Source organism: Lynx canadensis, chromosome B3 (genome assembly GCF_007474595.2).
Source record: "Lynx canadensis isolate LIC74 chromosome B3, mLynCan4.pri.v2, whole genome shotgun sequence".
Taxonomy (NCBI): Eukaryota; Metazoa; Chordata; class Mammalia; order Carnivora; family Felidae; genus Lynx; species Lynx canadensis.
Window position 1 is genome coordinate 84,110,587 of NC_044308.2, and position 13,080 is coordinate 84,123,666.

Genomic DNA, 13,080 nt, shown 5'->3' on the forward strand with positions numbered 1-13,080 from the left:
CTCTTCTTAAAATAAGAGTGGCATTATAATTCTGTCTTTGAGGGTCTCTATTTTAAGAAAACTATTTTGGTATTTGACAATTCAAAAGCCAAAATGGGATCCAAAGCCCTCCCCAATCAATGTAGTTATTATAATGTTTACACAAAGTAAAAGTACAGAGTCAATACAGAATCACAAATCCAAGGCAGGCATAACTTATCTCAAAATATGGCTGATGTCAATTCCTTCCTTCCCTACACTTTAACATCCTTCCCTACACTTAACATAAACCATGATACCCTCAAGGAGTCTATTCCTCCACTCCCTTGAATCCCAGCAGGCCTGACCAATGGACTATGACAGAAACAAGGCTTGCCACTTCCAGGCCTAGCCTTTAAGAAGGCTGGCAGTTTCTGTTCTCTTCTTCTGGGAGTCCTTAGCTGCCACATAACAAGTGTAGGCTACTCTGACGGAGTGGGATGCCACGTGGAGGAGCACTGAGTACCAGGCATGTGTGTGAGGAAGCTATCTTGACCATCCAGCCAGGTAAGCCTTCAGAGGACTCCAGTCCCAGTCACTCTCTGTAACCACATGAGAGACTCCAAGAAAGGGTTGGACAGCTAAGTCCACTGACCACAGAATTTTGAGAGATAATAATTTATTACTTTAAGCCACTAATTTTAGGGTGAACTGTGACACAGCAATTGCACTTGCCTAGGGTAACTCCCTCAGGAAACTCATCTTGAAGATCAAAAAGTTCCCCAAAAGCATTAAGAAACTCCAGAACCATCAGAGCATCACCAAAGATTTCAGGAGGTAGTCTAGTCTTCACTGGAGTTGGTTCTGGAAGTTCCTGAAAGATCAAATAATTTATATAACTATTTGAGCCAATTACAGAAAATTATAATAGATACATACTCTTTACCTAGTAAGATTTATTTCATGTAGACTAGTGGTTCTCAACCCTAGATGTTTATCACAATCACCTTTGGAACTTCTTAAAAATTGTTTTACAAGTTTATTTTTGAGAGAGACACAGACAGTGTCAGTGGGGAAGGGGCAGAGAGAGAGAATCCCAAGTAGGCTTCACGTTGTCAGCACAGAGCCTGATGTGGGGCTCAAACCCACGAAACTGCGAGATCATGACCGAGACACCCAGGCGCCCTGGAACTTTTAAAATGATGTGTGTCTTGGCCTTATTCCAGCTTTATTAAATCACAGTCACTAGGGACTTTTTTCTTTATTGAACTAAGAACAACTTTGGGCTAAAGTATATTTCTCACTGCATTTTCTAGTTAAGAGGGACTTTTAACCTAAGACTCTGAGATCAGGCATTCGCTGTGCCAATATTATCTTCAATGCAGGATTTCCTTAGGATATAGAATAGAATTAATCCACTGTCTACTGAACTTAGAAATGGTTCTTTATAAACTGAGATGAATGATAATACTGGATTATCAACGATCACACAAATGACCCATTAAGTCTGCGGAATAAGAAGCATTATCAAAGTTTGTTACAAAATACTAATAATGCTGTTTTGGAACTCTAAATATAGCATTTGTTTAATTGGCTATTCCTCTTAAATATGAAGAAGCCACTATGAAAGAAAAATTTCATCAGCAAAGCCACATAGGGCACACAGAGCATGGGTGTGAAACATCACATAACATACTTATACCTTAAGATCGTCACATTCCATATCTTCTCTAGGTTTACTCCACTGTTTTAAGTATTCCATATATTTTCGTTTTTCTTCACGTAATTTTTCTCTTTCCTAAAACAAAAGGTTCATAAAGTTTCTTATAAGAACTTTGGCTTTTTAAAAAACTTTTTTTAATGTTTATTTATTTTTGAGAGAGATAGACAGACTGTAAGCAGGTGAGGGGCAGAGAGAGGGGAAGACACAGAATCCAAAGCAGCTCCAGGCTCCAAGCTGTTAGCACACAGCCTGATGTGGGGCTCGAGCTCACAAACCCCGAGATCATGACCTGAGCTGAAGTCGGACATTCAACCAACTGAGCCACCCAGGCACCCCACTTCTAAGAACCTTGTAAAGCAGCATCATTATCACCTGAGAACTTGTAAGAATTACAAATAGCTGGGCCCCATCCCATACCTACTGAACAAGGAATTCTGGGGTTGGGACCAAGCGTTGATTTTGTTTGTTTGTGTATTTTTCACTTTTTAAATGTTTATTCATTTTTGAGAGAGAGAGAGAGAGCACGCACGCACGTGTGTGGGGGAGGGGCAGAGATAGAGGTAGACACAGAATCCAAAGCAGGCTCCAGGCTCCAAGCCATCAACACAGAGCCCGACATGGGGCCTGAACCCATGAACAGTGGGATCATGACCTGAGCCAAAGTCGGACACTCAACAGACTGAGCCACTCAGGTGCCCCAACAGTTGATGTTTTCATTAAATCTTTCTGGTGATTCTGATGCACGTTAAAGTGTTAGAACCACTGATCAAAACAACACCTGCCAATACAACTGCTATAAATATGGAAAATGTCTCACACATAGTAGCTCCTGGATAAATATTAATTCAATCTGACTCTGCCTACAGCAGCTCTATTTCAAATTAATTAAATCCTGACAAAGTAAAGTAACAAATTATTAGAGTACCTAAAATAAAACCTCCTCCTATATTTGAAATATAGTTGTTATTTTCAAGATTCATTTAACCCTAACAGCTTAGGGATACACAGAGGGACCAGTAAGTAAAAGCAATTATCAGAACACAGTTGGTGGACTTCTTTTTCTTTTATTCCCGACCATTTCTCTTGCTCACTTGGTCTTTTGATACTTCTTGGTTCTGGTATTTGAAACTGCAAGGTAAATAATGACCCTAGAAAGTCTCCAGTGAAGCAGAGTATAAATAATTTTTATTTATTACATTATATACTTATTTTCCAATAAATGTTTAACGTATGTTAATATTATTCTCTTCCTTTGAAATTTAGGACCACTGAAGGTAATAGATGTGCACTTACCAAATTTTTAACATAAAGTGACTAGAGACAGTTACAGAACTTATTCATTGTGCTTTAAATAGTCTGCTGTACTAAGTCTTCCACTCCCCACCCCAGATAATTCTTGTAGGATGTAATAAGATGGGTGTTCTCAATCATTGTTGCTAAGAATGTAAATAAGCACATGTTTAGCAAACAAATATCCACATATGTTTGTATAGAAAGTTTTTAAAATGTTCTTACCCTTTGACATAAGATTCTACTTCTACAAATTTATCCAGGGACATAATCCAAAAATAGGAAAGACTCTTATTCATAAATTTGAACGGGTATCATCATTTATGAGCAAAAATTATAAAGCACTTACCTGTATCTATTTGATTAACTGTTACACAGTCACTAAAAATTCCACCTTAGTTTATTTATTTAAGCATGAAAGTATGCTTACAACATTTTTAAAAACGTGTTTTTAAAATTTTTATTTATTTTAAGGGGGAGAGAGAGCATATGCATGTGTGCACATGCAAGCAGGAAAGGGGTAGATGGGGAGAAAGAAAGAACCCCAAGTAGGCTCCAGACTGTCAGTGCAGAGCCCAATGTAGGATTTGATCTCATGAAACGAGATAGTGACCGGAGGCAAAATCAAGAGTTGGACACTTAAGACTGAGCTACCCAGCAGCCCTACAATAATGTTAAATAAACAAAAATACAAAATTATAAATGCTGCATCTCTCTTTTTTAGGGCCCAGAATAAAGATTAGAAATAAATTAATCAAAGTGTTAGGAGAAAATGCGATCTCAGGGCACCTGGGTGGCTCAGTCAGGTGTCCGACTTTGGCTTAGTTCATAATCTTGCAACTCGTGGGTTCCAGCTATGCACTGGGCTCTGGGCAGAAAGCTCAGAGCCTGGAGTCTGTTTCGGACGCTGCCTCCCTCTTTGTTTCTGCCCCTCCCCTACTTGTGTTCTCTCTCTTTCCAAAAAAAAAAAAAAAAAAAAAAGCTACCTCTAAACATTACCATTTAGATTACAAGTGGTTTTCTTCTAATATTTTTTTTAAGTGCAGTTGCTTTTCTTTCCTTTTTAAATTGTTTTTAATGTCTATTTATTTTTGAGATAGAGCATGAGCAGGGGAGGGACAGAGAGAGGGAGACACAGAATCTGAAGCAGGCTCCAGGTTCCGAGCTGTCATCACAGAGCCTGATGGCCCAACATGGGGCTTGAACTCATGAACCTCAAGATCATGACCTGAGCTGAAGTGTGATGCTTAACCAACTGAGCCACCCAGGTGCCCCCTTCTAAATTTTCTGGAGTGTACATGTATTAGATACTTCCATCCCCATCCTAACCAATGGCCTATTTGAAACAGTTCAAGAAACTACAGGCAATTTAAATGAGCACAGTGTGTAACAGGATCATCTAGGGCCACTTGTAAATATCCCAGAAAACCAAGGACACTGACTGACTCTGGAAGAAAACAGCTACAGAATTCTCTAGGGAATATCTACTACTAAAGATTATAAGAGATTTGCTGAGCAATCTATTTTTATACAGATACTTTATTCTTCAAGGAGAATAAGAACACTCTTTCTTGTTATTTGCAGATTTTGTTTTTTTGTTTGGAAACAGCAAGAGCGGGGGAGAGAGCAAAGGGGGGAGGGAGGGAGAGAGAGAATGAGAATCTTAAGTAGGCTCCAGGCTCAGTATGGAGCCTGACACGGGGCTTGATCCCACAACTCTGGGATCATGACCTGAACTGAAATCAAGAGTTGGACACTTAACTGACTGAGCCAACCAGGGGTCTTGATCTTATTGTATTTTTTCTAATCACATATTTTACTTTTGCAAGTTTTATGCATATCATTTTCCCTAAATTAGAAAGTCTAAATAATGAAGAAAATCAACTTTAAAATTGTACTTAAGGGGCTTTAGGGTGTAAAGGCCATGTATTTACATGTTGAACCTTAAATTACTAAATTTTCCAAAGCAAAAGAGAGAGAAATTAACAAGTGTTTATCCAGCACTCTATGAACAACTAGAAATGTGAATCAAAGTGGCAAAAGCATTTAAAAATTAACTATGAATTTAAATATGTAAAATACTATTATATAGACAGCATAGCTAAAATACTTGAATGAATACCTTTTCTCTTTCAATTTTAAGTCTCTCTTTTTCTTCTTTCTTCTTCAGTCTCTCTTCTTCAACAATTTTCTTCAATTCTTCCTTCTTTTTCTCTTTATCTTCCTTTTCTTTTTTCTTTGCTTCTAGGGCATCTGCTTTTTCTCTTTTTAATTTAGCCTTTTCAAAAGCTGTAGAGAAGGTCAAACTTAGAACTGTTCACATACAGAAAACAACACATTTTTTAATGTAACAAAAGAATTCCTGAAATAATTTATGGTTAAATGGGATCAGTAGACTCAGGTGTTGTAAACTGCTGGAGGGAGCCAGCAGGTGATTCAAATGGGAAAGCAAGTTGGCTGCATTTAAGACAAACTACTGACCAGGGACAAACATACCTGCTATTTCAAAGCCCTGCTTTGAAGCCCTGGTCCTAAGACCAGGAGCAAAGTATCACCTTTTTAGAAAAGCAGAATCTCTTCTCCCACCCAGACCTACTAATTCAGAATCTTCATTTTAATAAGATTCCCAAGTGATTCATATGTACAGTCACGTCTGGAAAGCACTGTTTTATAAAGCAAAAAAATGGCCCCAAACAGTCTGTAAGCCATGGAAACTCCAATTTGTGCTTAATCTAAGCATTAGCTTGGTTTAACAGGGATATGCTCTCCCTTGAAATATTGTTTTAAGAGATGAACACAGGTTTTATTCATCATAAAAATTTACAGATACCTAAGGGGCAAGAAATATTTATGCTTACAAGGAAAAAAAAAAAAAAAACCCAAATAACAGAAATATGCCATTTCAGAAAGCAAGAGAAATATTCTTTCCAGTACCTAAACAGTTTTTGAAGAGAATGTTAAAACTCACCCAGTGACTTCATTTCTTCTTGCTTCAAAAGTTTGTCTCTTTCTTTAGTAGCTTTGTTCTTATAACCTGCAATTGTTTGTTTATTAACAACATTGTCTTCCTAAAAAACAAACAGAGAAACTAGTTATAGAACACCACAACTTTTCAGACAGATGGTCTGCCTTGTTCTTACAATAAGGTTTTAAAAACTCTCATCAATTATACTTTCCTTATACTACAATGAGGTTTTATTCTAAGCCTAACAAAACTTTAATAACTTTAATCATAGTAACATACAGAATATGAGGTTAGTTCTATAGTTCTACAAATTAGTACAAAAACCTCCCAGGAAAAACAACTGGTAATCTACAAGGACAGCCTTAAATAAATGCATTAGAAAAAACAAGAAATTTTTCTAAGGTACCTTATAAACTAAATGGCGTAGACATCAAATATGAAAGAAGTGCATGTCAAAAATATTCTTGTGGTAAATGTTAATAATGTCAAAAGGTTTTATTTTAATTAAAAAAATTTTTTTTAACATTTATTCACTATTGAGAGACAGACACAGAGCGTGAGCAGGGGAAGGGTAGAGAGAGGGGGAGACACAGAATCTGAAGTAGGCTTCAGGCTCTGAGCTGTCAGCACAGAGCCAACGCAGAGCTTGAGCTCACAAACTGCGAGATCATGACCTGAGCCAAAGTCGGTCACGCAACCAACTGAGCTACCCAGGCGCCCCAAAAGGATTTATTTTTATGGTACTTCTTGTGAGCATAATGGTGTGTAACCTGTTTAGTGTGATATTTTTATTATTTCATATTTTTTAAACGTTCTTCATGTTTTGATTCCATGATTTATTCCCTGTATTTCAGTAACTGCTTATATGCTTGCTTCCACTTTGGTATAAAATCCCTGTGGCATTAAAGCTATGTCTAATTCACACTTGAGACTTCTACAGGCCTCACTGCTAAGTAGTTTTCAACGCACAGTACATACACTGTATATGAAGGAATGTGTTCCTTCCTAAAGCTATGTGGGTGAGGGGAGCCAAACACTGCTCTTGATTATGAATAGTTTTATTAAGAGCTACAATGTAGTTTTTATCCATTCTCTACTTACCTGGCTAATAGATACTCGTTTGGGAGGTCTCCCTCTTCTTCTGTTAGCAGGACTGAAGATAAATGTGGGTGGATCATCAGGAAAGAAATAAGAAAAATCTTGTTCTGCTATTTTATATGTTGAAAGAGATGATGCCTTCATAAAAAAAATATAGGGTACAATAATAACACAATTAGGAAACCATTTATAGATGTACTCTAAAATGTCATGTATGACTGCTGTTAAAGACCAGGTTGAAAAGATTTCGACATAGAATTTCATGTGTTAATATACAGTATTACACATTTTAGCTGATTTACTTGATCTATTAATTAGCTTTACCAGAAGGAAAACCACAATGCAAAGAATTTTTTCACATAAAATACACAAGAATGTTTCAGCAGTTTCTTAAATTCTAAAACCATTACAAAATTACATTTATATAATAATCTTTTGCAGTTTGCTTTGTTTTGACTAATTTTGTATGGAATTTTCTATGTAAATAAATAATCCAATGACTTAACATTTAAAGTCCACTGTGCTCGGGCTGGCTCAGTCAGTGAAGGAGGTGACTCTTGATCTCAGAGTTGTAAGTTTGAGCCCCACTTTGGATGTTAGAGATTACGTAAAAATAAAATCTTTAAAAAAACCCACTGTATCAACCCAATACATTTTTTCTCAACCATTTCTTAACTGCTGTACATTTTAGATTCCCCCCCCCCCCATTCAGGGTGGTAACTTAAAGACTTTTTTTTTTAATTTAAAGACTTTTATCAAATTTTATTTATTTTTTTTACATTTTTTTTTTAACGTTTATTTATTTTTGAGACAGAGAGAGACAGAGCATGAATGGGGGAGGGTCAGAGAGAGAGAGGGAGACACAGAATCTGAAACAGGCTCCAGGCTCTGAGCTGTCAGCACGGAGCCCGACGTGGGGCTCGAACTCACGGACCGCGAGATCGTGACCTGAGCCGAAGTCAGAAGCTCAACCAACTGAGCCACCCAGGAGCCCCAAGACTTTTATCAAATTTTAAAGTTGATGTGGCAGACAGCAGAAATGCTGAAAAATTATCAACTTTCAATAGAGTTTAAGTTCAGAGAAGTCAAACACATTAAAAAAAATTTTTTTTTAATGTTTATTCATTTTTGAGATAAAGCATGACTGGGGGAGGAGCAGCGAGGGAGACACCGAATCCGAAGCAGGCTCCAGGCTCTGAGCCGTCAGCACAGGGCGGGATGTGGGGCTTGAACCCACACGAACCGTGAGATCATGACCTGAGCTGAAGTCGAATGCTTAACTAACTGAGCCCCCCAGGCATCCCGAAGTCAAACTCATCCCTACCAGAAGTGGTGTGGTTCTAGGATAACCGCTAAATCCAAAAAAGTTTCAGAACCTGTTCACCTTTCATTCATGTCCAACTTTAACCTTTTTATTTTTGATTAGTAATTCTGAAGATTACTTTTGGCCTAACAGCCAAGATCATTATTCTTTCTTTCTCTAGAAGAAAACATGCTACTTATAGAAATATCTTTCAGAAAATGTATAAGAAAATGACACAAAAATTTAAATTTTTAACAAAACTGAAACACTTCAACTGGGGATTAAATTTTCTATGTAGTAATTGTAATCTTAGTGGATAGAACATAGCTTTTAACATTTAAAATTCAATTAGTTCTGGCCATCATAAGTCAAGACTCTATTTAAAGATTCTACATTAAAGTCTATTAAGATGGTTGTTGACTATCCCATATATATAACGCCTGAATATACAAATGCCCATATGTATAAAGATATGAGTGGTTTCTTTTCAAATATATATGCTCAAAAAAGGTCAAAATAGGCTTTAATACATTAATTGCCAATGTTCCTTATTTATACACACATAATACACAATAAACTAATATATCTTTGTGTTCTTTTAGCACTCCTAAAAGCAGACTACACTTACCACATCAGGATCAAACTTATTGTCTTTGGGTGTGTGTGTGTGTGTGTATGCATATGTGCTTGCAACATGTATGCAAGTACACTAGAAAACCCACTAATAATCTTTTGTTACTCAAAGAGAAAATTGTTTACTGTCACTTTAACTTTCATTTACTTATTAAAAAAAATTTTTTTATGTTTATTTATTTTGAGAGAGAGAGAAAGCACAAACGGGGGAGCGGCAGAGACAGAATCCCAAGCAGGCTCTCCACCATCAGCATAGAGCCTGATGTGGGGCTCGAACTCATGAACTGCCAGATCATGACCTGAACTGACATCAACAGTTGGACGCTTAACCAATTGAGCCGCCCAGGCACCCCTAATTTTCATGTATTTATTACGCTGAACTTCTGTTCATGTTTATTGACTACTTTCCTTGGTAAAAAACCGCTGATGCTCTTTATCATTTTCTCCCAATTGGGTTGTTTTTGTTAATTGATATTAAGAGATTTTTGTAAATTAGGGAAATTGGTCAACTTGCTATTTATGATACACATACCACAACTAACTATTCACATACTGGCTGACTGCCTCCCTGTGCTAGGTACTGTTCTAGCCACTTCTCACAAGTATTTGATTCATTAGCTTTTTGGAAGCTTCCTTTTAACATGGCTACCTGTGGTTTTAAATGATGCATAGATTGAGCACAATTTAAGCATTTTCTTATTATCAAGACAAATACATAAATATGCTCACATTAAAAAAATTATTTTTCAGATGATTCTATCTTATGTTTTTAAGTTTTTATATTTCATCCATCGTGAAGTTTGATCATGCCTATTTGTCTATTTTTCTACTGGGGTACTTATGTTTTTCTAATTGATTTGAGTTCCTCACTGTATTAACTGAAAGTAGTTTTCTTCTAGCACTTTGCCCTTGAAATGCATTCATTACATTTTTATTTATTTACTTAGTTTTTTGTTTATTTATTTATTCTGAGAGAGAGACAGCATGTGCACAAGTGAGGGAGAGGTAGAGAGAGGGAGAGAGAGCATCCCAAGCAGGCTCCACACCATTCACACAGAGCCTGAAGCCGGCCTCGAACTTATGAACGGTGAGATCATGACCTGAGCCAAAGCCAAGAGTCGGATGCTTAACTGACTAAACCACCCAGGTGCCCCTCATGATGTTTTTAAACCTAAATAAGTTTATATTTCAAATCAGTCTTATCCTTGGTATTTCTTTCCTCTTGTTCTTTAGTATGCATAACATTAAAAATTGTTTCATTTCGGGGCGCCTGGGTGGCGCAGTCGGTTAAGCGTCCGACTTCAGCCAGGTCATGATCTCGCGGTCCGTGAGTTCGAGCCCCGCGTCGGGCTCTGGGCTGATGGCTCAGAGCCTGGAGCCTGTTTCCGATTCTGTGTCTCCTTGTCTCTCTGCCCCTCCCCTGTTCATGCTCTGTCTCTCTCTGTCCCAAAAATAAATAAATGTTGGAAAAAAAAATTAAAAAAAAAAATTGTTTCATTTCATTTCCTTTTTTCCCTCTTTTGTGTTAGATCTAACTTTGTTTTTCCAAAGTTAACCAAGTGTCCCAGTTTTATTTGTTAAATAATCTATCTTGGTCTCTAGAGATCTTAAATGCTATTTTTCACAGAGTAAATTCATATATTCTTTTTTAAACATTTATTTCCTTTTGATATAACACATATTATGAGTTACACAAATCTTAATCATACGGTAGCTGATTTTTGACACATGCATACATCCCTCTACCCATTCCACTGCTTTTTTACGTATTTCTCCCAATATGAGTAAAGTATTTCTCAATTAAAAAAATTAGTTTTTGTTTTACCATTTAACTTTTGTTACACATGTGAGATTTCTAAACTTGATTTTTCCCTTTTAATGTTTCTGAATAAAATATAACCCATCTGCTTAGTATTGGTCTCTGATGTTCTTTTTATTATATATATTGTTTTCTTATCCAGTAGGATCTGTTCTTTGAACTTATTTTTGTTTTTTTTTTAAATATATGAAATTTACTGTCAAATTGGTTTCCATACAACATCCAGTGCTCATCCCAAAAGATGCCCTCTTCAGTACCCATCACCCACCCTCCCCTCCCTCCCACCCCCCATCAGCCCTCAGTTTGTTCTCATTTTTTAAGAGTCTCTTATGCTTTGTCTCTCTCCCACTCTAACCTCTCTTTTTTTTTTTTCCTTGCACTCCCCCATGGGTTCCTGTTAAGTTTCTCAGGATAAGAGTGTTTTCACATAAGAGTGAAAACATATGGTATCTGTCTTTCTCTGTATGGCTTATTTCACTTAGCATAACACTCTCCAGTTCCATCCACGTTGCTACAAAGGGCCATATTTCATCCTTTCTCATTGCCACATAGTACTCCATTGTGTATTGAACTTATTTTTGTAAGCCAGAACCACACTTAGAAAAATATAGTTGCCTCCTTCCCCTATAACATTTTCTTTTTCTAAGTTTTCCATCTATTATCACCTGTCTTCGTTGATTTTTTTTTTTTTTTACAAGGGGAAAAAAAAGTACACTACCTGAGCCACCTAGTAATTCTAGCAATTGCAAAATAGTATTTAATCCTTAAACAGAGAGAAAATTAGTAACAATTGGCTACAGATAAAAAGAACTATTTTCTTTTTTATTTTATTTTATTTTTAATTTTTTTTTTTAATGTTTATTTATTTTTGAGACAGAGAGAGACAAAGCATGAACGGGGGAGGGTCAGAGAGAGGGAGACACAGAATCTGAAACAGGCTCCAGGCTCTGAGCTGTCAGCACAGAGCCTGATGCAGGGCTCGAACTCATGGACTGGGAGATCATGACCCGAGCCGAAGTCAGCTGCTTAACCGACTGAGCCACCCAGGCACCCCAAAAAGAACTATTTTCAATCAACTTTGAAATAACATTTCTGGGGTGCCTGGGTGGCTCAGCTGGTTAAGCATCCAACCCTTGATTTTGGCTCATGTCATGATCTCATGGTTGTGGAATCAAGCCCTGCATTGAGCTCTGTTTTGGGCATGGAGCCTGTTTGGGATTCTCTCTCTGTCTCCCTCTGCCCACTGCCTTTGCCCATGTTCTCTCTTTCTAAAAAAAAAAAAAAAAAATTTCTGCGATGTTTTAACTATGTAACACAGCCCATTTCTCTCTCTTCTTCCTTCCAACAAATAATTTCACTGCTCTGATTACCTTAATTTTAATGACTCCATCTTGTGGTTCACAGTGTTGCTTCAGAAAAAGCTTTAATTTATCACGAGAAAATAGGTGTTTTCTCCGGCTACAGTGGAAAAAGGAGGAGAAAGAGTAAAGTGTTAGCATAAAAGAATTCAGTTTGAACTCTATAATCTCTGTAAACCCATAACCTTCATTTCAAGCCTAGGAAAAGGACAATTCATTTTCCAATGGTATTTATGTAGAAGTTATGAGAAACTTCACAAATATTTATGTAGAATGTTATAATATCTACTCAAGTGGATCTATTACAAATGTCTGTTACAAAAACAGTATATGCATTTGGTGCTTAAGAACCACTTAGAAATCAAATAAACCTCAAGGAAAATATACTACAGAGAGTAAACCAAATTTTTTAAAATTAGATGATCATTCCTCCAAATACCACCATTAAAATTCTTTAAAAAAATTAAAGTCAGTAGATTACCAGATGTCACATAACACTGTCAACATTTAAATGGATATTTTGAACATTCTTGAACACAGGTTTTATCATATTCTAAAATAAATTCATAGGATTAAGTTCTAAAAACAGAGGCACCTGGTGGCTCTATTGGTTAAGCAACCAACTGTTACTTTTGGTTTAGGTCATGATCTCATGGTTGTGAGGATTGAGCCCCGTGTCATGGAGCCTGCTTGAGATTCTCTCTCCCTCTCCCTTTGCCCCTCCCTGGCTCACACATGTGTCTGAGCTCTCTCTCTCTCAAAAAAATATTCTAAAAATTTGCTATTTTTGATTCTCCTTGGCCCCAAATTGAGAAAAACACAAACATAACACCACCAAAAACAAAACAAAACAAACTCCAAACATTCAAATATTTCTGGAAAAGTTCTGGAAGGAAAGTAAACGTTGTTGTTGTTGTTTTAATGTTTACTTAT

The 13,080-nt window shown here is 36.8% G+C and overlaps 1 protein-coding gene across 4 annotated transcripts in view; it reads right to left on the reverse strand.

Annotated features, from left to right (window-relative positions):
* BAZ1A (bromodomain adjacent to zinc finger domain 1A) overlaps window positions 1-13,080 on the reverse strand; it is a 96,166-nt gene that overhangs the window by 38,341 nt on the left and 44,745 nt on the right. For 2 of the 4 annotated variants that reach the window (XM_030318925.1, XM_030318928.1), the window contains exons 5-10: window positions 12,160-12,247; window positions 7,038-7,172; window positions 5,940-6,039; window positions 5,094-5,260; window positions 1,661-1,756; window positions 694-832 (exon numbers count right to left, since the gene is read on the reverse strand). In XM_030318925.1, the coding sequence (XP_030174785.1) occupies window positions 694-832; window positions 1,661-1,756; window positions 5,094-5,260; window positions 5,940-6,039; window positions 7,038-7,172; window positions 12,160-12,247 (725 nt within the window). Of the gene's footprint in view, window positions 1-693; window positions 833-1,660; window positions 1,757-5,093; window positions 5,285-5,939; window positions 6,040-7,037; window positions 7,173-12,159; window positions 12,248-13,080 lie in introns of all 4 variants that reach the window. The other 2 variants (XM_030318926.1, XM_030318929.1) reach the window with 1 other exon arrangement.